Source organism: Felis catus, chromosome B3 (genome assembly GCF_018350175.1).
Source record: "Felis catus isolate Fca126 chromosome B3, F.catus_Fca126_mat1.0, whole genome shotgun sequence".
Lineage (NCBI taxonomy): Eukaryota > Metazoa > Chordata > Mammalia > Carnivora > Felidae > Felis > Felis catus.
In genome coordinates this window covers 121,058,308-121,085,659 of record NC_058373.1, presented here as the reverse complement: position 1 = coordinate 121,085,659, position 27,352 = coordinate 121,058,308, and the positions used below count along the sequence as shown (strand labels likewise).

The 27,352-nt window shown below is 50.7% G+C and overlaps 1 protein-coding gene across 1 annotated transcript in view; it reads right to left on the bottom strand.

Annotated features, from left to right (window-relative positions):
• The window catches only part of ESRRB (estrogen related receptor beta), a 173,199-nt gene extending 146,498 nt beyond the window's left edge, over nucleotides 1-26,701 (bottom strand). Inside the window, exon 1 of the mRNA XM_011283421.3 lies at nucleotides 26,581-26,701. Coding sequence (XP_011281723.1) covers nucleotides 26,581-26,582 — 2 coding nt within the window. The 5' untranslated portion in view covers nucleotides 26,583-26,701. The remainder of the gene's footprint in view (nucleotides 1-26,580) is intronic.
• Nucleotides 26,702-27,352: the final 651 nt, after the last annotated feature.

The window sequence follows — 27,352 nt, the reverse complement described above, 5'->3', positions numbered from 1 at the left end:
CCTTTTTCTGACATTCCCTTGGTGACAAGACAGGGCTTGGAAAGAACAGAAACATCAACCACCACACGCACTTTCACCCTGTCGGTTGGTTTCCACAAACCCCTCATCTACATCCTGAGCCAACCAGGGCGGCCCAGGGAGACCGACTGCATGGGGAAAGTGCTCTGCCTCCACTGAGTTTGCTGCCAGAGGCCTTCCTCTCTTGCTGGGACAGGAAGCCTCAGCCCAGGCAGAGCCTGGGCCGCCGCAAGTGATTTCTGTCGGTCTCTGGCACCTTTGGTTAGTGACATTAGAGGGTATCCATCTTTAGACGTTCACTGCATTTTCTTTCTATGCTTCTCCTCATTTGTTCCACACCAGCTACTGGCCTCCTTGCTGTGCCTTGGACACACTGAGCCTGTTTCTAACCTCAGGACCTTTGCACTTGCTGTGTGTTCCCTGTGCCTGAAAGGCTCTCCCCCAGGTTTTTGCAGGGCTCTCCTCCTCGCCTCCTCGCCTCCTTCAGGTCTTTACTCGGCTGCAGTGAGGCTCCCCTGCTCCCTGCTTTCCTATTTCTCCATGACACTTACCTATCTCATATACTAAATGCACTTATCATCCTGGGTTTTGTTTTGTCTTGCTTTTATCTGCCTGCCGCCCCCCCCCCCCCAACACACAAATGTATGTAAGATCCGTGAAGGCAGGAAGTTTTGCCTATCTTGTTCACTGTTGAGTTCCCCACACCCCAGAACATGCTAGCACATTACAAGCTGGAATGGATGCTGAGTGAGGAGATCCCCTGGGGCGGACTCACCTTGTGAGGCAGCTGGCCCTATTCCCACTCCTGAAACACAGGAGCCGCTGTCCTGCCTTCTCAGGGTGATGACAATGGAAAAGGAAGAAAGGAGTGGGGAGGGCCTGCTGTGGAGTAGATGGCACAGAACAAGAAGGGCAGGAAGCAGTGGCCCCAGAGAACCCAGGAATAAGGCTTCCTGGAGTTTCAAGGACTGCTGGGAAGCAGGTGCAGGCTCAGGATGTCAGGGGCAACTCATAGGCCTTTCTGTCCCCTCCACATGAGACCAGCTGTCTGCTGCCCAGTCTCTATTAACCCATGTAAAACAACGCTCAGGAAGTTGACCGGGGGGCTGTGGATGGTCTGGGCCAGGAAAATCGCTCAGACAAGACTTGGTTTTGAGACCTTGGACCAGTCCCTCCCCATCTCTGGGCCTTGGCTGTCTTGGCTGAAACACGAGAAGGATGCAGGCCCCTCTGAGGGCCCCCTAGCATCACAATGCCACGATTTCCTGGAGGGTGCTGTACGGAGCCTAGATGTATTCAGCAATGGCTGTCTACTAAAAGGCAGCAAGTTTCTATAAACGGGGTGAAAATAGGTCTTTCTGGCCTGTTTTCTATATGAGAGGAGGCAGCTGCAGAATGATACAGTGTGGTTTAGAGCGGACTCTGGAGCCAGACTGCTTAGGTTTATATCCCAGTTCTGCCCAAGACTTGCTGTGCAACCTCAGACAAGTGACTTAACCTCTCTGCGCCTGATTTTCCTCTTTGGTAAAATAGACTAAAGTGTAGGACCTCTTCCACGGGGTTGCCGCGAAGACTAAGGATTGGATTACTTATATTACCTGTATTGGTCAAGTGTTTAGCACCTGACACGTAACAAACACCTAATAAATGTTGGTGGTTGCTGTGGTTGCTATTAATAATTTATTACTCCTGAGAGCAGAGCTAACCAAATCAAGACAGGGACTTTCTGGTGGGAAATACGTAAAAGCCCAACCTAGGAACCAGCCTCACGAACATACATCATGGGGGAAGAAAGTAGCACAGTCAGAGAATTAGGCAACTTGGAACCAACCAGTCAGCAAGCATTTATTGAGCACCTGCTGTGTATAAGACACAAGGGAGGATATAAGAAGGAGCATGGGGCACCTGTTGTTTTGTTTACTCTCCTCCACCTAACTGTAAACTGTGAAGGTGGAGAGCACCTTCTTCACCACTGTAGCTGCAGCACCTAGCACGGTGCCTGGGACGTAGGAAGTGCTTCCTAAATGTTGGTGGAATAAACAGTATGACACATTTAAGTGTACTGGGCCCTGTGCCCCTGTAGCTCCGTTACACCCCCTGGTACAGTACTTTCCACATGATGAAAAGGTTTCTGGGTTGTTTGCCTTTCCCACTATGCTGAGCGAGCAGGCATAGCCCCAGGTACATACTGGGTGCTCTGAGATTGGAAAAGTGGACAGAGTGATGGTCAGAGGGCAGCAAAAGTACCAAGAGAGTAGTGCAGATGTGGGGAAAGGGGTTGGAGAGGAGAGATTCGTTGGTGGAGATTGTTGTTGTGGCTGGGTAGTCAGGGATGGCTCACAGACATGGGATTCCAGCTGGGCCCTCAGGGATAACAGGAAGACTAAAAGACTGACTCAGTGCAAAGCTAGTCACCCCCGAACAGGATGGGCCAAGGACCCAGGAGCCCACAGAATGTCATCCAGTTGGGAACTAAAGTGCCCCTCCCATCAGAAGGGGCTAGCCAATCACTAGCGAGCACCAAGGTGAGGTCAGCTCAGAGGGTACCCGGCCGGCCCTGGTGTATCCAACCCCAAGCCCCACAGAAGCTCAGAGAAAGAATGGCTCCGGGCTTTGGAGGGCAAGTAGGTAGAATCCTCTACAACCCCCATATCCACGTGGCCCCTCATCACCCGCAGGGCTCCTCGACCCTGCTGTGGATCAGCCGGAACCCTGGGGTGGATGGTCGGTCTCTGCTTACCTCCAGCTTAGCCAGTCTAGTCCATGGGCACCCAACTGTTTCTGCTTCCCCCAACCTGGTAACTCCCTTCTGGAAGACAGTCACAGCCCAGAGAGAATGACTTGTATGGTATGGTGGGACCAGAGGCTGGGCCCACAGCCAGACCCTCTCTGAAGTTGGGCACCAGAATGAGGAATGTCTTGTGGGCTGGGAAGCCAGCTCCTCCTCCCCCCAAGCAGACCCTTCAGGGGGGCCAGCCAGCAGGGGCCGCCTGGCTGCAAATGACTCCCTTTGTCATTCTGTTTTGTTATGATTAAAAATGCATGTCGCAGGCGAGGCCCTGGAGTGGAACCCGGTTGAAAATTGAATCATTAATATTCCCCCTCCAGCTGATGCCCCGGCCTCTCAGTCGGCTTTGGGGGGGGGGCGCGGAGAAATGCAACAGTTTTGGAGTGAGAGCAGGATGAGGAGGACCGAGGGGTGCACCAGCACCCCCCGCCCCCCGTCGCTCCCTACTCAGGGATCACACCCCATCCCTTGAGATGGCAACAGGTGCCAGACAGTCTGGGCCCCTAGAATTTTCTCTGGTTTTTCAGGCTCTGCTCACAGAACTGAAAACCAAGCTCTTCAAGGCTGGGTGTGATGGGCATCGCCCCGCCGGCGCCCCCTGTGCCCTTTGCCACCTCTGCCCCAGCGCCGCCCCCCACCCCGTCCACCGTCCAGGTCTTCTTTCTGCTGTCTGTTGTCTGCTGTAGCTGCTCTTTCTTCAGAGATTTATTATTCTCGTTTTTCTAATTCTTCTTATTAATAGCTAACATTTAAACAGCACTTTCTGCCTGCCAGGCACTACTTTAGCTCTTTATGTTTATGAGTTTATTTAATTCTCCTAACAGATCTAAGAGGCAGGTTCTATTACTACCCCATTTTATAGATAAAGAAACCAAGGCACAGAGTGGTTCAGCAATTTGCCCAAGGTCACACAGCACGGATCGGTGCTCTTAATTTCTAGACTTGTGCTGTCAAACAGAGGAGCCACCAGCCACACGGAGCTACTGAGCACTTGAAACGCGACTTGTCTGAGTTGAAAAGTGCTGTCAGTGTAAAACAGACACTAGAGTTCAAAGATTCAGTACAAGAAAAAGAATGTAAAAATCTTGATAATAATTTTTATATTGAGTCCACGTTGAAATAATATTTTGATACATTGTGTTAATTAAATATATTATTAAAATTAGTTTTACCTGCTTCGTTTGGCTTTTTAAAAATGTGGCTACTAGAAAACTTAAAATTATCCACGTGCCTCCCATTTGTGGCTTGCATTATACTTCCATCAGACAGCATTATCCTGGCCTGTACAGATGCTAAGCTGGCTGGGACCCAATCATTGAGGCTGAAACTTAAATGTCACCTCTTCAGATTGGCCTTCTCGATCCCCAGAGAGAAGGGGATCCCCAGCTATTCCCTCGTTCACTTGTCAGCATTGGATTCTCCTGCTCAGCACATAATAGATGCTTCATAAATAATGGTTGAAAGAAGGGGCAACCTGGGTGGCTCAGTCCGTTAAGCATCTGACTTCGGCTCAGGTCACGATCTTGAGGTTTGTGGATTCAAGCCCCGTGTTGGGCTCTGTGCTGACAGCTCTGAGTCTGGAGCCTGCTTCGGATTCCTTCCGTGTCTCCCTCTCTCTGCCCCTCCCCCGTTCCCCTTCTGCCTCTCAAGAATAAATAAACATTAAACAAAATTTAAAAATAACTGCTGAAAGGCTGTTGTAGAATGATCTGTAAATCGGGGGTGGGGGAAGAAGGCTGGCTTTTTGGTTTTCGGGATTCTGCAGCTAGTGTGTGAGGCAGGGAACAAAGCCAGAGCAAATGTCCCTTGAGAGGGCTGGGGGCTGGACACCGGGCCTCCCAGACTCTGTTTTATGGGCCAGACCAGGCCCGAGGCCAGGAGGACAGCCCTCTACCCCCACCCCCATCACACAGGTGCGGGAGCCAGGAGCCAGCCTCAGGGCCTCCCCACCAGAACCACACAGACAGGGGCCGGGCTGGGCCTCATCCTCCAGATGGATGTAGAGATCTCGTTAGCCCACAGTCCTCCCTGCCGTGGCTCCTCCCTGCGTTCTTCAACCTGAGAACCTCAGAGCGTCCAAGTTCAGCCTCCCGGTCCCACCTCACAGATGAGCAACACAATAGGTGAAAGAAGGAGCAGTGAATACCCCCCCCCCGGTCCCTCCCCCCGCCCCCATTCCCATGTCTTTAAGAGCAGAAGCCCTCACTTCCAGCCAGCACCGTGGTGTCGTGTGGTAGGAACACATCACCCCCATTTTAGAGACAGACGAGGAAGCCGCCGAGGCACAAAGTGGTGAATTAGCTGAAGGAGCCAGGATTCGATCACAGGTTTTCTGATTCTACAGCCCACTACCCTAACCACTGTGCACCATGGCTGGGGGAAACACTCCGAGCTCCTCGCCAGGCTGGTCAGTAATCCACTTCCAATGTCCCATGGCAAGTACCACGGGCAGGGATTTGAGGCTGCAGCTGCAGGGGGAGAGGGAGGAGTCCGGGGAACAAATTCTTTTCCCTGTGGCCCTCTGGAAGGTCCCTGGCCAGGTCCAGGACTTTTCAGTAAACTCCGTGTCCAACATGGGGCTCGAACTCACGACCCCAAGATCAAGAGTCCCATGCTCTACTGACAGAGCCAGTCAAGCGCCCCACGCCCAGGCCTTTTCTAACCCATGACTGCTGCCATGGAAAGCCAAGAGTTTTCCCTAATGCCTTCCCTCCAGGGCAGGGCAAGCCCATCCACGGGCTACCAGGGGCTGTGCTGCTCTTGACTTGGGGGCACAAGAGATAAAGGCTGCCTGTCAGTCCATGGGCCAACCTCACCCTCCATTCCCAAATCTGTGAGTCCTTGGCACATCCCCCACCCCTGCCTGCCCCCCCCCCCAGGACCTGCCTCCTTTCAACCCCAATCCCGGGATTCACCCTCTGCCTTCACCCCTGCTGTTTCCTCCCCTAGGACACCCTCCCCGCCTGCCTCTGTACCTGCATTTCATTTTTGGATGGAGACTCAGACGGGGTCCCAAACCCTCCACAAAGCCACGTGGGAGGACCCAGCCCACGGCTGCCATGCGGGGCTTCTCCCACATTTTACTCACAAGGCCCCGCTCACTGTGGGAGAAATGGTTCAGGGAGAGTGCACCTGGACAGAGTAAGGGAGTGGCCGGGCCAGCCCCACCTCAGCCTTATCTGACGGACCCACTCAGCCACCTCTGTAGTCCCCATAGACTCGGTCTGTCACCTATATTGTTCTGCCAACAGAAGTGTAAGGCAGCCCTTCGAGGCATTCTAATTAGTGACCCTCGGCCACCACCGTGCCCAGGCAGGATGACACTCAGAGTCCAGGAGTCGACAGGACTTGAGCCCTTGGAAAGACAGAGGGCTGGCTCCCGGGACCCCACCACACAGCCCTGACCCCGACTTCTTTGGGATCGCAGCCCCGGGGTGGGGGTGGCGGGGGGGTGGGTGGTGACTGAGCAGCGGCTTCCCAGAGCCTCCTTCAGGACCCAGTCTCCTCCCCAGACCGTGCAAAGTCCGGCCTCGGGCCACTCGGGGGCTGCGGCAGAGGGCTGGCAAGCCGAGTCACTTACCCGCAGCGGGAAGTGGGTGCAGAGCCATTGGCGAGAAGGGGAGCCAGCCTGTGCCGGTTCATTCGCTCGTCTGTTTCCCACCCCTTTGCCCCAGACCCTCACCCCGCCCCACCCTCAGCCACTCGGTCCCCTCCCCCCTCCCCCTTCCCTCCCCCACCTCCCCAAGGACAAGCAAAGTTATTACAATAATGAATTAGCCAGCCCGCTTACTGCCGCCACTGGCGAAGACAATTATCCCCCCGCACATCCCTAGCCGCTGCTGGCTCCCTCATAAAGACAGGCTTTTGGGGCCGCTTTGTGCTTTGATTGGAAATGAAGAGATTGCTAATTAGGGAACACCTGCTGGGACCCGGGCTGGCAGGAACAACGGCAGGACGGACTGAGTGGCCACTGAAGGCGGGGCCGTGAGCCGGAGAGTGCGCCCCGGTCTGCGCGCCCCTAAGGCTGGGGACAGGCGAGGGGAAGGAAGGAGAGCCAGAGCCGCGCGGGCACCCCGGCGATTTAATCCAAGGCTCTGTCACCCCCACCTACAAGCCGTAAACAAAACCCAGACATTTTATGGAGCTTTTCACCTTTTAAAGGATGCTAATTTGTTTATGGGTGGCTATAATTCTGCTTGTGTTTGCATAGGTCAGTGCCTGGCTGGTGACATGTAGCGTCTGTGCTGTGCACAGCTGCTTCCAGCTGGGCCAGCCAGTGTTGGGGTGCACAGAGCCTCCAGCTCCCTGCGGGGGCCCGGGATAGGGAACAGGGGTGACCTGCTGGCACCTGGGCCAGCTGGTGGCAGTGACAGTCGGGGGCATGAGGCAGAAGGGGAATTAAACCTGAGATGGACTTGATTATTTTATTCTTGGACCAGACACCACCCCCTCTCCCCACTCCTTCCTGAGCCCTGGGAAAACCAGTTCATTGGTGGCCCCTTTCCCAGAATGAAAATCTAATTTTACACTAAAGTTAGTGGGGCATGGTGGCCAGAAAGATACCCAGTCGCTTTTTCCCAACTACCATAAAGTACTGGCTGATGAGCCCGCACCTCACTCTCCCACCCCACCCCACCCCCAGTCCATGCTAAGTGCTCAACTCTCTTGACACCTGGCTTTTTAGCCACCGTTCCCTTTCTGAACTGGATTCACAAGTGTATTGAGCAGCTATTGCGTGCACTGAGGATTACACACACACACACACATTCTTCAGGGCATTCTTTTCAATACTTGCAACACAATTTCTGGCTCAAGAGATCCCGGTGCTGATGGGAAGACAGACATGTGGCGGTAACTCGGGGGGCTACTGTGGAAGGGGCCCAGAGTACATGCATAGACCAGGGCTGGAGAGAGGACTTCTGCGAGAGGAGGGACAGTGAAGCCGGCTCTGAGAAGGACAACCCAGCAGAGTTGTAAAGGCATCTATGTGAGCAGGGACACAGGAGTGTGACCCAGCCTGGCCCTTGTTCAGGGAAATTGGGTGTTTCAGCACAGCAGGAGCATGGGACTCAAGGATAGTGACAGGCAGGAAAGAGGTAAAGGTGGGCAGGGAGCATAGGACAGGTGCTGGGGGCCCATGGGGACCCTGGCCATGGAGGAGCAGTACTCCTTGTCCCAGGCACATGCTTTTTAAGGCTGCCTGCTGCACATGTGGGGGGAGGGGCGGGGGGGGGGGCGTCACCCAGAGCCACCCAGAAGATGGTGGTCCTGGAGCCTGACTCGAGGCATTTAAGTGGCCTCCCAACCAGCACATCTCACCCCTGGGCCAACTCTAGTTGCTTCCTCTCTCTCCTCCATCTTCTACACTTTAGGTTTCCAAAAACACACGAGTGCATTTGCCCACAGAATGGACCACTTGCTAAAATGCAAGAAAAGCATCCCACGAACCCCTCAGTTTGCTCCAGGAGGTGAGGACCTTCACAGTATCCTGTACTGGCATGAGCACTGTACTGAGAGTGCTCCGTCCACCGGCCTGTTTTTCCACCTGCGGAATGGGGAAGTGCTCCTGACTTGTTTGGGGTCTCCAGCAGCTCTGATATTCCACAATTCTCCTGAGCATTGCACAGTGTTGAGACGCAGTACAAGAAAGCGGTTCAGGGGCTCCTGGGTAGCTCAGTCGGTTAAGTGTATGACTCTTGATTTTGATCTAAGTCATGATTCCACAGTTCCTGGGTCTGAACCCTGCCTCGGGCTCTGTGCTGGGAGAGCCTGTGGAGCCTGCCTGCGGAGCCTACTTGGGATTCTCTCTCTCTCCCTCTCTCCGTGTTTCTCCCCCACTTGTGCTCTCTCTCTCTGTCTCAAAATAAATAAACTTGAAAAAATTTGTTTAAAAAAGTGGTTAAATGTATAGGTATGCCAGAAACAAACCCTTGTACATAGGGTCAGATGATTTTTGACAAGGGTGTTGAGACCATTCAACAAAGAATGTATAGTCTTTGCAACGAATGGTGTTGGGAAAACTGGGTATCCATATGCTGAAAAATGAAGCTGGACCCTTACCTAGCACCATTCAAAAAAATTAACTCAAAATGTGTCAAATCCTAAATGTAAGAGCTAAAATGATAGAACTCTTGGAAGAGAACAGGGCAAAGCTTCATGATATTGGATTTGGCAATGACCTCTTGACAAGAACACCAAAGGCAGACGTCAAGATAAAAAAGGAGACACGTTGGATTTCATAAAAATTAAAAACTTCTGTGCATAAAAGGATACCATCAACAGAGTGAAAGTCAATGGACAGCATGAAAGAAACTATTTTCAAATCATACCTCTGATAAGAGATTAACATCCAGAATATATAGAAAACTCTAAAACTCAAAAGCCTAAGAAACCAAACAACCTGATTAGAAAGTGGGAAAAGGAATTAAATAGACATTTCTCCAAAGAAGATAAACGAATGGCCAATAACACGTGGAAAGATGCCCGACATCACTGATCAGGGAAATACAAATCAAAGCCACAGTGAGATACCACCTCACACCCACTAGGATGGCTACGATCAAAAAACCAGAAAATAATGAATGTTGGCGAGGACATGGAGAAATTGGAACCCTTGTGCCCTACTGGTGGGAATGCAATATGGTGCAGCCACTGTGGAGACCAGTACGGTGGTTCCTCAAAAAGTCAGTAATAGACTTACCATACAATCCAGCGATTCCACTGTGGGTATAGACCCAAAGGGATTGAGAGCAGGGTCTTGAAGAGATATCTACACACCCATGTTCATGGCAGCATTATTCAAAAAGCTAAAATGTAGAAGCAACTCAAGCATCCATTGGCAGATGAACTGATGAGCAAAAGGAAGTCTACACCTACAATGGAATGTTATTCAGCCTTAAAAAAGAAGGCAATTCTGACACATGCTACAACACGGATGAAACCTGAGGACATTATGCTAAGTGAAATAAGCCAGTTGTAAGAAGACAGGTGCTGTAGGGTTCCATTCACATGAGGTCCCTAGAGCAGTCAGATTCATAGAGACAGGCAGTAGGTGGCGGTTGTCAGAGGCTGGGGGTGAGGCAGAACGGCAAGTTAGCGTTCAATGGGGACACTTTCAGGTTTACCAGACGAGAGGTACCCTGGCGATGGATGGCGATGAGAGTCGCACAGTATAAATGAACTTGGCATCTCTGAGCTGTACCCTTAAAAACGATTAAGATGGTGAATCTTGTGTTGTGTGTATTTTGTCACAATAAAAACAACCTGCAACATAAACTCAACCACTTAACTTAAAAAGATTCTGTAAGTTTTTGAATATATTGTTGTGGTTCAACTATTAAAATGTATGTAAAAGTGTGTTAAAAGCAAGCAAGCAAGCAAGCAAGCAAGCAAGCAAGCAAGCAAGCAAGCAAGCGTGTTAGAGAGAGACCAGGTTCAAATTCCCTGCAGCCACTCAGCAGCTGTGTGGCCTCGGGCAAATCATTTGACTTGTCTGACCCTCATCTTTCTCATCTGTAAAATGGGGGAAATCACAGCACCCACTTTCTATGGTTGTTGAGGAGGAATGACAGGAGTGGGGCACCAAACGGGGCACCTGCTTCATGGTGTGTGTTCCATAATGGGGGTGCCTCCCCCTCCTCTCTCCTCCCTCCTCCTGGTCCCTCCTCCTCCCTTTTTCTTTTCCCTCCTCCTCCCCCTCCCTTCTCTTCCTGACTCTCCTCCCTCTCCCCCATTTCCCCTTCTCATCCACCACCCCCACCCCCACCCCCACCCCCATCCCCATCACAAGCCATATACTCTTCCATAGAGTCAGGTTAGAAAACTCACATCTTGCTTAGTGTCAGTATCTTTTCACTACAATTTAACAAGTGTTTCTGTTTTCAGAGCCACCTGCATGATTTTCCCCCTCGACTCATGTGAAACTAGATATCTTTCAAAGAGTTTCCAGACCTGTCAAAGAGAAATGGAAAAGCTGGCAAAGCCCCACCCCCACTAGGGGTCCATGCCTCTGGTGGGACAAGCAGGCAGCCACGGATGCAAGAGAAACGGGGCCTCTTGGTTGAAAATCCTTTGCCAACTGCTGGCACAGGCCAGGCAACGTGAGCCTCTGGTATTGAAGGACAGTGGGCCCTCTGCCCAGCAGCCGGGATGGGCCCCTGAGAGAGACAGAAACACAAGCCCCCGAGGGGCGGAAGGCACAGCTGTGAGGTCATGCAGCCCGGGCCAGGGCTCCCCTGGCCCAGGCAACTGCCAAAAGCTGGGGCTGGGGTCCTCTTGGAGGCTGGGCTGCTGCTGGGCCCAGGCATGGCGGCTCCAGCAGATGGTGGCCTGGGCACCCCAGAGCCTCCCCGTACCCAGGGAGGCAAACATGCCAGACACTGGAAAAAGCTGTTGGCAGGAAGGTGCTTTCTTCCCCACTCTGTGCTTGGCACAGCCAGAGAAGAAAGCAGTGTGGCTTTTCAAGAGTGTCCTGGGGTCCTGAACGGAGAGAAGGAGTGGGTAATTGTACGGCACCAAATATCTTCCAAGGCAAACCTCATTGCCACCCTCTTCCCGTGTCTACAGTAAAATTCTTGAGTCAGCAACGTTTTAACTTAGACTAATATTCTCATCCCGAGAACCCCACCGCCCAGATTTGTGTCCCTAGCGACTCTATGGCACTCATTGTCCGTGAGTTTCAGCCACCTTGTCACAAGGAGAGCAGAGCTCCTGAGCCCAGTCCCCGGGTCATGCTTCCTCCTGCCTCACCTCACTTACCCCTCACAACGAACCCAGGAGACTGGATGTGACCATCATCCCCTGTGCACAGGAGAGGAAACTGAGCGCAGAGGAGCAGATTAACGTCCCGGGACCATAAAGAGGAGAAGCAGCAGAACCAGAACCGGAAACAGATCTGCCCCAGTCCAAAGCCAGGACTTTTTCCTTTGGCAGCAAGCCAGGAGGTTTCTATGTGCGCGTGTAGGCTCCTCCCGCATGGGGACAGCTTTGTGTCTTGACGTTGCTTTTTAGTTGGTGTTGACGGTGCAGAGCCCAGATCGGGTGAGGAGCAGTCCGAGTGAGTACATGAAGGTCTGAGCAGCTGGCACACGAGAGTGAATGCACATTTCCACGAGCACGGATGTGAGTGGTTAGGTGCCTTCGGTAGGTGGGCATCTGGCAGGAGTCAGCGATGGGCTCTGACATGCAGAATGGGGGTGCTTTACTCTCGGGCTGCCTATCACTAGGGCAGCCTCAGGGAGAAAGTATCTTACGATAACATAGAGAGGATGTGGTTTGGCTTGGGGCTGGGGAAGGGGCTTCAGTGGGGTGAGGAGCATACCTTGGGAGAAGCCTCAAGCCCTCGGGGACAGGGATGAGGGGGGCAACCTGGACTTATCAGGCCGGCAGGCCCTCAGGGACCCGACCCCAGTGTTCCCGGAACGAGCCTTACTGGTTTTGTGCTAAGATGGCATGGAGCTATGCAGGCAATCAATCAGGCTGGAGTACAAAACTCATCTTTACCATTTTGTAGGTCTGCAGTGCCCCCAGGTAGGCTGATGTGGGAGCCTCTGTTCCTTCAGCTATAAATCGGAATCCCAAGCCTCTCAGGGTTTGCTGTGGCCCTCGGGTGCAATAATGCAGTCTCTGGCATCGGCATTTTCGGGGCTCCTGTCTTTGTAACCTGCCATCTTCCATCTGCAGGGTCCATATGCAGGGCTCTTCCCTGGGCTCAGCCTGGAGAGTGATGGGAGCTCATCGTCAAATTCCAGAGGGGCTCGCATGGAGACGGAGAGACAGAAGCTCGCACCAGGACCCCGGCTCGTGTAAGCTCTGTGAGGTAGGTGCTGGTGGTGCTCTGCTTAGATCCCTCTGCACCCATCCCCCGCTGCGGAGGGCTGCAGCCTTCCCCTGAGAGTTGTCCTTGACCAGTGGGAGGCCTCTTCTTCCAGAAGAGCCTAGGAAGTTACTCCTTCCCCTTAGGGCAGTTCGCAGACAATGACTGGTCGATATGGGGGTACAGGTGGCATTTATGCTCCAGAGCTCCTCATGGGAATCCATGTCCTTCCTTAGCCCCTCCTCCACCCATCTCTCTCCCCTTGCTCTGCTACAGGTTTCTCCAGACAGCACTCCCTCAGTACATCTCTTGCAGAGAATCCCCATTTCAGGCTCTGCTTTTAGGGACACTGACCAGGAACACTCCCTTCCCCACCTCTCAGGAGTCTCCCCCAAACAGCCAGGGTGTCGGCTGAACACACAAACAGGAGAAATGCCAAAACCATCTAGCAGAGACACTTGCATGCCCGTCAGATGAAACGGCAAAGATTAAGGAACAGACTCACCCCATCTGGGGGGCCTGTCTGATCTGCAAAGGCCCCAAGAATAGGGGAGAACACTGGTCTCCAATCTGGAGAACCAGAGCCTGGATCAAGACCATGATGCGGGAACCAACAGATCCTACAGGCCACCCTAATACCCTGTCCCACGCAGCTGTGGACCCAGTGGCCTCCATGGAGAGCAACCACAGTCACATCGAACTAGCTTCCCCTTCCTCTCCGGAGAACTTCCATCTTCTCCCCACAAAAAAAGACATGGAAGAATTGGGGACCCTAAGAACCTCAGACACGGTGGGAAACAGAGTCCCCAAGGAATGTGGGTACTTCAGAGACAGAAAATTTCCGCACTAGGGGCGCCCGGGGGGCTCAGTCGGTTAAGCATCTGACTTGGGCTCAGGTCATGATCTCGGGTTCTTGAGTTTGAGCCCCATGTCGGGCTCTGTGCTGACAGCTCAGAGCCTGGAGCCTGCTTCGGATTCTGGGTCTCCCTCTCTCTCTGCCCCTCCCCCACTCCCTCCCCCCACTCTCAAAAATAAACATTTAAAAAAAGAAAAAGAAAAAAAAAGAAAACTTCCCCACTAAATTGTGTAAGGAACTTCAGTGACCTAACAGAGGTTGTCAACGTGACCCTGGGGCTCAGGGATAAGAGGGAAGTAGGAAATATTGGGAATCATATCAGTGACTATCAAACATCCATTAGCATTTCATTGTGAAGGCCAGGCCAGTGACTCCTGGCTGCCTCCACCCACTGTATTCAGGAGGCAGACTGCAGGCTACGAGGGCACTTAAGAGAAAGGGAAGCCAGAGGAAAGGTAGAAGCCTGATGAACATGTCCCCATGGAAGGTCACGGACAGGGAGATGACAAAAACCCTGTCCCAAACAGTGAGTGCATGCTGGACTCCACCCAAGGTGGGAAATATTATAACTGTCCTCAGGGATGTGATGAGCATCCCAAGAACCCAGTTGGGTGAATCAAGAGGAGACAAACGTCACAAGAGATTGGGCAAGGAGTCCAGCTCTGAGGTGACGGCATTGGCGACAGACCCCTCCTGCCTCCCCTCGCTCCCTCAATAAGAAAACCATGCAGTAGACTATGGCTGGTGGGGAGAGACAAAGTAGGAAACAAAGGCAACAAGAACACTGTCCATGGGTTAACTGAAGGGAGGATTAAACATCAGAAGAAGGAATGGGAAGAAGGAGCCATAACAACACAGGAGAAAACAGGGACGCGCTTTCTGAAAGAGGACCCTGCACCGGGAGCTCTTAAAGTCTACCCATTGTAGCCACAGAGGGATATCCATCTTACCAATATGGTTGCCAGCTCCTCCCGAGAGAATTCTAAACATTTGTTTAGGAGAAGCAAGACTGTTAGCAGTGGTAAAGGAGAGGTAAGGGTGATTAACGGAGGTCTCACTTGATGGAAGTGTGTGTGTGTGTGTGTGTGTGTGTGTGTGTGTGTGTGTGTGTGGTGATATTTACAAGGATGCAGGGATCCAGGAACTGGGGGTTGGAAGCGAGAGCTGTAACATCTCTCATACAGTCCGTGAAGGGGGCACCTGACACTTTTCCAAGAAAGTAAATAAGAACACTAAAACTTTGGAACTGTGGGCCAAGTTCAATGTTTATGTAAATGATACCAAAGGGTACTGGTATGGTTTTTATTGGCTGCCTTCTTGCATTTTGCCCTGCGGTATATACTGTGGAAGATGATATCAGACCATACTTCCTACCACCTGGGCGACCTTCAGCAAGGTCCATAACCTCTGTGTCTCTGTTTCCTTTTCTGTAAAATGGGAAGAAGAAGAAGAATACTCCCATCTTTCGGTCATCAAAAGGGTCAGTGAAGGTGAACTATGTCAAGTTTCCAGCGCATAACACGACCTCGATAGATGCCTCTTTCCTTTTCCCACACTCAGAAGAGTAGTTGCAAAGGGAGGACGCAGGAAAACGTCAAGAAACTAGGCAAGCACTACATAACAATGTAAGATGCAACGGTAAAGAAATGTCTCGAGGAGGGTATTATGCCGGGGAAAATATGTCAGACAGAGAAAGGCAAATACCGAATGATTTCACTCATAGGTCAAATCTAAAAAACGAAACAAATGACTTTTAAAAACTGCAAGCAAAAAATGTTTTGTCTTTATGTTACGGAATATTATTTGACAATAAAAAGGAATGAAGTCCTGAGAAAGAGAGAGGAAATGGCTTGAGGAGGAAATGTCATGCTTAGGTACCAGGTAATGGTGCATTTAATGTGTGTTGAGATTATTGTCAGGGGGGAGGAAGGTGGAATCTTTCACGATAGAGGGCAAAAGAGAGGTACTGAAGAATTTTTCAGGCTTTCAATTCATAATGTGGTTCATCGGCAGTGTGGAAGGTGCTGGTTAAAGGGAACAGGAGGTTTTAGGCGGTAGAGAACAAAGCATATCCCCAGGCTCAGTATGGAAATAACAGAGACCCAGGACCACCTGAACTGTGAAAGTCCAACTGTAAGAGTCATTCTTCTGGGAAATTTTGGTGCGGGGCTAGGAAAGGCCCGGGATCAAGGGTCCAACGTACAAAGGAGTCACTTTCTAAGTTTCTGAAATGGCAAAGACAGAAGTGAAAAGTGGCTTGAAGGATCAATCGAAGCAGAGTTAAAGACTTGTGGGAGAATATTTTAGACATAAGCTAGATGCAGCAAAAGGAATGGCCACGCAGCAATTAATGATAAAAATCAAGGCCATTTAGTAAAAAATAAGAAAGAAATCTTTACAAGGAAGCACACGAGGACCCAGAAAATGGATAAGGACACTTAGTGCTCCGAGGTCTCCTTATTTAGCAAGCCTCCAAATGTAATATTTTTAAATTAATAGAATATGATGGGGGGGGGGAGAGAGAACAGAAACAGAATAGTCAAGTAAAGTAGTAGTCGTGGCAGTTGGGAAATAGTGTCCCTCCTTAAAGGTGTTTTCAGTGGGTTGGTTTCAGGCTCAATTTCAAGCTCAATTTATACATTGTGAAAAGGTTTTCCAATTCACACCATGGAGGCATGAGGGGGACACAATGAGGGGGGCACAGAGGGTAGAAACTGAGGCCATTAAGGATAATCAGCCAGGCCTGCGGCATTGTTTTGAAACAGCCAAGTCCATACTGGGTTGGGGGGCCTGGCATTGAGGACATTCAAAGGCATGTTGGGTGACTCCTGTCGAGGCGCTGCACCGGGGAATGGGGACACCAGTCCCTGCCCAGAGAGCCTTAACTCTGGAGGGGAAACCGCCAGGCAAAGAGTAGCAATGCAAGATGATCACTGGCCAGGTGGGGCACAGGAGAAGTTCAGGATCCGGAAGAGGTCAGCTAGTCCGCCCATTCCTTTTAGCAGCAAAGAAACAGAGGCAGAGAGACATCAAGTGGCTCGTGTGAAGTTATCAGGCAGTGTCAGAGCTAGGACGAGAACGGGGGCCTTCTGGAAGTTCATCTAAAGGCTTGCTCAATGTGCTGCCATAAAAATCAGTTTTGTTTCCATAAACAGTTTGGCAGCCTCCACAACAGTGTCCAGCTGCATCAGTGGAGTGTCATATTTCAAGGTAATATTTCTGATATTTTTAGCAATTAGAGTCCACAGCCTTCATTATAATGCATCCACTTGCCTTCCCTCTCCCATTCCCCACGCAAGTTCATTCCCCCAAATAAATGGGGAAAGAAAGCAAGACGAGCCCAAGGAAGCCCAAGCAAACGTGTGTGCTTGGCAAACGGGTATAGAGAACACACGCTAATAAGCACGTAGCCCTCCTCTCCTGGAGTTGCTGTCTCTCATTCTCATGCATGTCTATGTCCGATCCCTAGGCAATACATAGCATCTCTGCATGTTTTAAAACTTCATATAAATGCTACAGTCCTGCCTCTAGAATCTTTCTGAATTCCCTTCCCTTGTCAATGTTGCTGACTGTTCCAAATCCACCAAGACTGCTCATTAGATTAACGGTTGATTCTGCTTTGAAATTTCTATCACTAAGCGCAGAAATCTGGGTGAAAATTCTGCATGAGAAAGATGCTACCACCATATTTCTGTTGCCCAAGAGTAAAGCCTGAACTTACAGGGACTAATATCCATCTCATGATCTTCTCCCCTGGGCTAAAAAGTGGTGCTTGGCTCCCACTGGTTTCCAAAGAAGCAACAGCAGATGGGCATCTGAAGACAGAATTAACTCAAGAGTCATTACATGAGGGTGTTCTCAGTTGAGTGCCCTGGAGTAAACAGTAATTACATGTTCCTTCCAGATGACTCTCAGCCCGAGATGGGGAAGGAAGAGAGTCATGGATGGCTGACCACGATACCCTTAACGAACACGTGTGCACAAAAACACAGGCTGGCCACAAGTCTGGATTAGGAATTTCCCCCTAAGAGTGATGTTGGTTCTACAAGTCCCTTGAAATATACGTATCAGACCACCTTGGTGGAAATTATCCTTACCTACTCCCATTCTTCTCTCCTCGGTAAGTATTCCCTAAAGACGCACCATCAACTATGGGGCAAATAAGCCATCCTTGCTTAGTCACACTGTACGAGGAGGAGGAATTAGCCCCAGGCAGAAAATACACTCCAGTGACTCTGCACCACTTGCAGGCGCACGAGACCATCTGCACCATTTCCAGCTTTCCTGCCTGGACTGTGCTGGGCCATGGAGAGCACATTTCCCTGAGGGCTGAAAGGCTTGGCCAGACCTCTCCAGACCCCAGGCCGGCGCTGGGAAGATGCTCACTTGGGCCCGGGATATGAGAGTGCAGGGAATTGTGGAGACCAGGGCGTGTCTCTGAACCACCTCTAGAGTAGCACTTTCTGCCGTATCTGTAAGCCGTCCAGGGGGAGGAACGTAGCGACTTTGAAATTTCCCTCTCCTTGGCCTTTTTGGCATGGGATCCTAGAAAATGATCACAACAGCCGAAATGCCACCATCATCCCCGGCAACGGCTCTGAGAGCTTATCACCTAGGAGCCACTGCTCCAAGGGCCTCTGTGTGGGTCGTCTTTAATCTACACAACTCCACGGAGGAGATGCTCTCATTATGCCCATTATACAGATGAGGAAGTCGGGTGTGGAGTGGAGAGGCTGGGAAACTTGCTCAAGGTCACAGCTAGGACAAGGTGGATGTGAGTCCAGTGTGGCTCTAAAGCCTGTGTGGTCACCACACGAACCACTTTGTGGAGATCACCCAAAGGGGAATAAGTTCATCTAAGACTGGTAAGCACTTCCCATGTTAAAGGAATGTTGATGCTCTGACTCGTATTTTAGCTTCACACCCATCTTGTGAGGCACTCAGAGCACGTTTCGACCCCCTTTCCCACGGGTGAAGAAACAAAGGCAGGGCGGGGTGAGCTACATGTGGAGGCCGCCGTGACTCGGAACCCTCTTCCAGGTCCCAAGCATGCTTCCCTCTTCAGAGGCTGCCAAAGGACTTTGAGCCAACCCTGAGGAGCAGGTGCCCTGGTACGGGGCTTCTCCAGACGTGTGGACGCCTAGATGCAACTTTGGCGGCGGAGGATTGTGGGGGCAGAATATTAGGACCGCAGAGGCGTGAAACAATGGTCTGTACAAATGAAAAACAAAATGCAGAATTTACAGGTTGTTTTTGAACAAGTAGGCCTGGCCAGTTTTCTGCTCACGGCCCAGGCATCCTTATAGAGGAGGAGCTGAGGAGCAAAAACAAATTGAGGACAATGATAATAGGAATTGAGTGAGGACAGTAAAGGCATGAAGCCAGAGAAAAGCCTTGGACCCATGGCCTTGCAGTAAAGGGACACAGGCGGGCTGACCTGTGGTTATCAGTTAAGTTAGGAGCACACTGTATCTCTCCATTGTGAACAACAGTTCTAAATGTCAACTTCTAGAGGGGTGCCTGGGTGGCTTATTCGGGTTAAGTGCCCAACTTTGGCTCAGGTCACGATCTCACGGTTTGTGAGTTCAAGCCCCGCATCGAGCCCCACACCGCCCAGAGCCTGCTTGGGATTCTCTCCCTCTCCCTCTCTCTCTCTGCCCTTCCCTCTCCCCCACTCAGGCTCTCTCTCAAAATGAATAAACTTAAAAAAAAATGTCAACTTTGAGAATGGGAGGGCCTAAGAGACCTCCTCCAATCCACCATTTTATGATCAGGGAACTGAGGCCCTGACAGTATGTGCACTTTAATTATCGCTGCTCTGAGGTGGGAATTCGGCTGGGCCACCTGGCCCCAGCCTCTATCCATGGCACTTGACTGTCCCTCTGTCCATAGATGCTGCAGGTGCAAGTGGCCTTCAACGTTTGACCTCCCCCCTACTGACTTCGTCTTTTAACTTGTTATGTCAAAATACTTCTAGCTTTGCAAGGAGTTGCCCCTCCCCGGCTGACTTGTATACACACAAAGCCCTAATGTAACTGCAGATATACATGGGGTGACAGGTCAGTTTTGAGGCTGACTGAGGAGCAAACAATCTATGACATTTCTATCTCAGATCTTATCCTACCCCATCACTTCCCTGAGTCCAAACACACACACACACACACACACACACACACACACACACACACACGCATGCACACACATACAAGCACACACACACACACACACACACACACACACACGGCCTAATCAGCAATAATTTCACTCCTGAACATTGCTGGAAAGATCACTAAGCCAAGCTAATCAATCGTCTCAGCCAGCCACCAGTCCCCCAGAGATGCCTAGACTTTTCATTGCTATCACTTAACCCTCAGCAGCCTGAGTTTTTATCCACTGCCTTCCAAAAGAGAGCAGAAATACTGTTCTGGGGAGACTCCGGGACCTAAGACGATGTTCCTATCTTGCCACCTTTCAAAAGCCTTGTCTGTGCTAATGGAAGCAGACACTCTGGAACGCTTCAGAAGGAAGGTCTCCCTCTTACATGTGCCACCCGGGACCAGCGTGGTTAAAGCAGGAAGGGAACAAGGGCTCCATGGAGTGTCAGCAGTCAGAGGAGGCAGGCAGGTACAGCCCAGAAAGGGGAGAGGAGAGGGCATGACAAGTGAGGGAAACAGTCACAGGAGAGATACCAGTTTAGCAATTAAATTTGACATCGGCTTAGACAAAGCTTCTTTACAGAACAGAATAAAATTCCTAGGAAGGTTTGTGCACATCTAAATAAAAGACACTCCTTTTTTTTTTTTTTTTTTTCCCGGACAGAGGAACACGAAATCAGGAGGGACAGAGGGGAGAGGGCCCAGGGCTAAGACCATGATCAATGGGTCACAGGCTGATGTAGTTAAGGCAGCTGGACATTCATGACTTCCAATCACTCCTCCCAGGATTAAGGGATCAGAGGTGCCCCCTTGAGAGAAGTGACTCCAAGCAACTCACTTTGCATGTGTTGATGGAACACACACTATGTGCCAGGCACTGTACCAGGCACGGTGGAAATCAAAGGTGAATAGTGAGGAGGCAAAGGGGAGGCAGGGATGATTCCAGGGTTTAGTAGTGGTACCCCCAAATCTAGGAGGGAGAGCAGAGAGGGGGCAGCGAGGACAATATGGGCACTTCGTAAGTTTGGGTGGCACGAGGATTCACATTCTAGATCCCTGCTTCAGTCAGGAAATAAAGGCTTATCCTGGGGAAAGAACAGGAGTAGGGCTTATTGCCTGGCAGCACAGGAGGGCCCTACACAGATACACAGAGGGAGTGTTGAGGACGCTGGGACCAGGGGCATCCCATGAGAGGACACCTCTCAGGAACTGTGGTGAGGCCCTCTTGGCTTGTGGATTCACTTGTCAAGCGATCATGTTGAGAGAGAGGACAGAGCAGCACCTGCCTCCCTGAGAACACAGCCTGGCTTTACAGCCTGGCTTGGCCTGCTCTGTAGGTAGAGCCCAAACTTCCCCCTGCAAATGTACGGTGGAGAGCAGTGGGGCAGGAGTGGCCTGGGGACCTAAGAACAAAACTGCTTGTTGGGATGTGAGCAAGGGCCAGGAGAGCTGACCAAACTCTGTATGGAGCAGAAAAGAATCGGGGCTTCTTCTTCTCACTTAGGACTGCTATCCAAAGCCTGGTTCCCAACCTCTACTCTCCCGCAGTAGTTTAAAAGCCCTAAGCTCTTTTTAAATTGGGGGGTGGGTGTCCTGATAGGCCCTGACCTCTGGTTTCCTAATGGAATAGCTCATTGGACGATGAGGATAGAAGACTCGCTGCTCCAGGATTCTGCTCGCCAATATTCAGGAAAATAGCCTGTTACAAATGCAATGTTTGTATTCCCTCAAAATTTGTATGTTGAAGCTCTAATGTCTAGTGTGATGGTATTAGGAGGTGGGGCATTTGGGAGGGAATTAGGTTTAGATGAAGTCATGAGGGTGGGGCCCCCAAGATGGGATTAGTGCCCTTCTACAAAGAGGAAGAGGCCAACGCTCTTGCTCTCTCCTCCATGTAAAGAGGCAATGAGAATATGGCCATCAACACATGAAGAAGAGGGACCTCACCGAAGCAGGCCATCCCAGCACCTTGATCTTGGACTTCCAGGCTCCAGAACCAGGAGAAATAAACTTCTGTTGTTGAAAGTCACCTGGCCTGTGGTAGTTTGTCATAGCAGCCCAAGCTGATTAGGACATAGCTCCTTAGAGGGAGGCATGGGAGCCTGTCTTTAGCAGCATGGCATGATGCGTACAGAAGAGACAGCTCCATGCTGAGCAGTAAAAGTGCTACCACGTACTGGGGAAAGGGCTTCCACTTTACGTGCATTTCATCTTCCCAACAACCCTGTGAGGTAGGCTCTATGATTATGCCCAGTTAGCAGAGGGGAAAACAGGCCTTCAGGGATTAACTAGCTCAAGTCTCAGAGCTGAGAAGAGGTGGTGCCAGGATTCAAGCCCCGGGTGCCTACTAAGAGTACGTGCTCATGTGCCATCCACGAGAGGCACCTGGTAGAGAACAGGCAGGAATGATCAATGATGAGCTGGACGTACAAAGGGGAGTGAAATGTTGTCCCTGCCCTCGGGGAGAGTCTGGTGCAATGAGGGGGACCCAAAAACAATCACACCCTAGGGATGAATGCGACGCTGGTGGGAGATCTGTTGGGGGCTCCAAAAAGTGGGGGAGGCCACCCACACGGGGAAGGCTTCATGGCAAAGCTGATGTGGATGTGCTATAAATGTAATGAAAGAGGACTCACGGGCCACTGAGCATGAAGCATTAAGAGAAAGAATAATGCTCAGAGAGGGGGCAAGAAGCCAGAGGTTTCCACTGATAGCAAGTCGGCTGTCCGGAGCCTCTGTTCATCTCATGAAGCAGGAAAACGGGCCCAAGTGAAAGGACTAGAAATTGCCCACTTGGTCAGTGGCAGAAAAGCAAGGCAAGTGTCCACAGAGCATTCAGAATCCTCTTGTATCGGGATTCCTGCCTTTCCTTCCCAAGCAGAAGACCACACTCTAGGAGAGTCAGGCATGTTTGGGCAGCCATATGGCTCTGACTTTCCCCTCTCCTCTACTGTACCCCAGAGAATGAGGGGTGAGAGCGGCCAGAAAGCGTGTGGAGAACTTAAGACTCCTGACCTCAGCTTTGCCTTGACATTGCTCGACCTTGGCCAGGTTGCTCTTTGCCTTCTCTGGCCGAAGATCAGAAAGATCTCAACTTGCTTTCTCCTTGGACACAGGGAACCAGAGGGGCTTGGAGGTCCTTGTATCTAGACAGCAGAGCAGGGGGACCAGGGATGTGGACCCACTCACAGAGCAAAGGGGAAAAGAGGGGCTGGTAGAGATGTGAATTGGCTCCAGAAGGGGAGACAGCCCACAGCATTTCAGCCACAGGACTGAAGGGGGGGGGGGGGTGTGAGAATCCTCTCCACCTGCTCCACGAGACAGCATGGGAACTCTCCAGTTGCTGGGAAATTGAGCCATACTCCTGTCTCCATGTTCTCACCTCTGGACCAGAGGAGGAGAATTGATTTGGGGAGTTGGAGACACGCATCCCCTCCAGACCCTTGGTGAACCGACCATGATCCGCAGGATTCGTGTCTGCTGTGCTGCAAGGGACTTTTTTCTGAACGCACCAGCTGACTCTGGCTTCAGAGAGCCCCTGCCACAGTTTCCATTCTTGCTTTGTGGACCGATTCCTCTCTCTGTCCCCATCTTCCACTTTGCTGAAGTTGTACAGCAGCCTAAAAATGCTGATGGCTTAACTGGTTTAATTTTTTTTTTTTTCCCCAGCAGCCCTGAGGGGTTTTAACTCTTTCCTCCTGCAGAAACCCTGCTTTTGGAGTTGAATGTTTAAACTCTCACTGGGAGACTCATAAATATTCGGAGTCACTCTCTCCCTCTCTGTTTGATTAGGAAATGAGCCTTTAACTCAATGTAATCCCCAAGCCATTAACAAAAAAGCCCTCAACAGCTCTACTATTAGAATTTCACTCTTAACCCGCTGAGGATTGAATTAGATTAACATAACTACCCACAATCTGAGTTTATTTTCTGTGCCAGATAGAAATGTGTTTTTCAGGGAAGGCGAGAAGGGGGAGGGAAGAGAGGAGGGAGGGAGGGAGGGAGGGAGGGAGAGAGAGAGAGAGAGAGCAGGAGGGTAATGAAATGTAAAAATAGAGATAAGAAAAAGATGGACAGATACACTGTAGAAATGAAGTGATGGGGAGAAAGAGCAGTGCATGGTCTTTGGTTTAAAAATCCTGCCAGCTGCCATCTTTTATTTACGGGGTATTTGGAGAGGCCTCCGCTATGTGAAATTGTTTGAATTAGGGGAGCGCTTTCCAGGTATTTGTGATTCCTTCTTCCTGGAGATTGATGGTCCTGCACCTGAGCCTGCTGCATTCCAAAGCACCTGTTCATTGGCCCCACTGTCCCCAATTTGGGAGGAGGTCGGCTGGGTTTCCATGTGCTCAGGGGAGGCAGGGGGCACTCATAAAACAACAGTTCATGCACACGGGCGACTGCATGCTCACATTCAGAGAAATAAAACAACGACAAGGATGGAATGGGTTAGATTTTGCAGACATGAAGTCGCAGACAGCCCCGTGACCAATTGCATTTAAGAAATCAGTGTGAAAAAAAAAATGAGTTTGACGGGAGCTCGGTCCACATAAAATTAATCGTTATTGAAGCAGAAACTAAGTAATCAGAGGCTGCCTTAGGCAAATGCATTGAAGTTTCCCCCAACTGCCTCTCCAGAAATAAGCCCAAAGGGAAAAACCGAATCCTGAACTTGAGAGTGAAAGCTAGGCCCTCCATCCCACTGCCAAACAAAGCCCCATCCTCCTCCCACCCCCCCCCCACCCCCCACTAAAAGCATCCACAAGTAGCCAAAAGAAGGAGTGGTTCTTGCCTAAATGTTCCAACAAACATTTTCTCTCCACTCTTCATGCTCAGAGAACATAGCACTTGTCCAGAGATGAGGGGCTCTCTCCTACTGCATTTAATCCTGGGCCAGCAGGCTTCGGGGTGCGTGTTGAGGCGGGGAGAGAATGGCGTGCTCTCGCATTCAAAGATTAAAAAATGTCACACTTTCTCTAAAAAGCCTTTGAGATCCGCAAGTCCTCAGCTAGAAGTTCAGTTTTTGCAAACAGCTGACTGCTGCAATTTCTGAACACAGTGTCTTTCTCACTGGACTCATCTGAGCTTTCCTTAACAATAACCCACCGACTCTCACTTCAGCATTATCGTGGGGGACCTTAGCAGGGTATGTTCAGCAAAGTGGAGTCCTTGGAATAGAAAAAAATAATATTGCCACATAGAGAGTACATCCAACTCCTGTTTTTTTCTTGTTTTCTTGATTTCTTGGGCTTTACCTTCCACACTAAGTTTTAAATAGTGACACTCCCCCCCCAAGAGCCCCCCATTTTATACCAAACTCCTTATTCCGAATTTTTCCACCCAAACGTGTGTTCTTACTACCTGAACGCGTGAAGTTGACCCTCTAACTTCTTGTTCCTTCCTGATCCCCACTCTCCCCTCCAAAATAATAAATGAATGGATTAAAGACATTAATAACCCTAAATAAAATAGTCGAAAGTAAAGAACCCAAAGAAAAAGTTTTAGAAAGGTCAGAAGTAAAACAAGATCAAGTGGTCTCTCTAAACATACGTGTGTATATTATTTGACTTTTGCCAACTTAGATTTGTTGTTAAAACTATTTTGTTTTTAATCAAAAATAATCCAGACCCATCTGTTTTGTTTAATGTTTTTAAATTGTTGAAAGGATTATTATTTTTTGGTTAGGATACTGTTTTCCCAAACAAATCAAGTAGTAGTCCTTAGCAATACAGTACGGTAACCATTGTTTTTAGTAAACAGAAACCCAGAAACTTTAAAAGTTGTATATAATATACATTAAACATCATCGCATTCCTCCCCCCACCAAATTTAGGGCTACTATTCCTTTGTAAATAATATATGGCAAACTTCCCCAAGTGCAGGATTTTTAGTTAATAATCTGCATTATCCAAAATCTAAAGTCCCCGATTTTCGACAGGAAGCTTGTGGTGTGTGGGCCCTGTGGATTCCTGACAATGTCTGGGGGACTGTCACCCCTGGGAGCCACCGATGTGCTCCCAGAGCTTGCACCCCGACTGTCTAAAGCAAGCAGGGCTCTGACAAGAGTCATGATATTAAGTTTCTCCCTTTTCGGGAAGGATGCAGAGCAAACTGCATCCACAGCCACACCTGGCTTCCTCCTGCCCCAGACTCCTCCTCCCCACCCCCACCAAGTTCCCCTTTCAGGGTGAAGGAAAGCCACCAAACGTGTGAGCCAACAAAAGCCTGTAAGGCAAGACAAATCATCCACTCTCGTCTCGACTCCTCAAAGCAAACTCACTCCGTGGAGCAAAAATAAATAAATAAAAAAGAAAGACAGAAGAAAGAAACAAAAAGTCATTTTCCTTTCAGGTGCTATTGAAAAGCTGGTCCCTGGGACCGCCCTCGGTCCCCCGTCCCCTCCCCGAAGCCCCCGGAGCCCTCCATCATCACCTGTCCTGTGTGAACTAGCTCTTTCTCTGTAACCTTCTCAGCTCACCCAACGCCAGAGCTGCCAGCAAATAAAAGTTTTCACGCTGGGAGACATAACCACCCCGCCGAGCCGCATGTAAACTTTCCCTTGCCCTTTTGATTTACTTACTTTTTCTCAGCGAAAACAAATAAAAATAAAAGGGAACCTACGGATTCCGAATGAGTTTGGGTAGCCGGCCCACCCAGCCGTTCCGGTCCCTCTGACCTTCCCGTGACAGTCTGCGAGAGGGGACATTTTCCGCCGCCCCCCCCACACCCCGCCCCCCCCCCCCCCCAAGCCACGGCCACGGCCAGGCAGAGATGCTTTCCAGTGCCGAAAACCAGGAAGAAAGAGCAGGCACTGGGAGATATTTTTATCCATAAAAAGAGAGACAGAGAGAGAAGGAGAGAGAAGGAGAGAGAGAAGGGGGGTGTGGGGGAAAGGACAGGACGCCCGGGCAGCGCAGGGCAGAGAGAAGGGAGAAGTTCCCGTACTCACATGCTTGGGGCCGGGCGGAGGACAGGGGCTGGCGGGGAGCGGTCTACCCCTCAGGTGTTTCCACTTGCTGATGACTCGGTGCTCAGCTCCTCCGGCACCAGCTGACAGTCCCCTGTCTGTGTCTCTTTGTGACTAAGGACACAGTACTCCCAACCTATAAATAGATCCCGACTCCGTGATTGATATAACAGGCAGCTGACAAAAAAAAAAAAAAAAAAAAAAAAATCCCACAACCATAACCAGGTCTTAAACAAAACAGCAAAAAGCTCTGGGCTTTCAACTCCACCGAGCCCCATGCGGACTCCACAGCCACACGGACCGGCGCTGGAAAGCTGGGAAGAAAAATCTACAGTAAAAGGGCGGCGGAAATGGGGGAGGACACACAAAGGGGGCAAGTGTAAAAGTTCCTTCTCTAGGGGTGGAGCGGTCACTTGGGGTGGTGGGGGGGGAGCAAGGGGAGGAGCCGGTGGGAGGTCTCGACCCTCTGAAGGAGAGGCCCCATCCCCAGCCCTGGGCCCTATCAGGGCCCAAGTCAAAGTCCAGACTTGGGAGATGTCGTCAGTGCAAGTGCTTTCCACGAAAGTTTCCATTCTTGCTGCCAGATCAGGAGGAAAGGAGGGAACAGAGTTTTCCTAGCTCAGGGGCTAGACTGGCTTCTTGGGGGACCCGGGGGCTCCTGGAGTGTGAGGGAAGATGTGCTGGAGAGGGGTTAGGACAGAGTCAGGAGTCACCTGGGCCTAGTTGGCACATTATAGATTGCAGCACATAATAG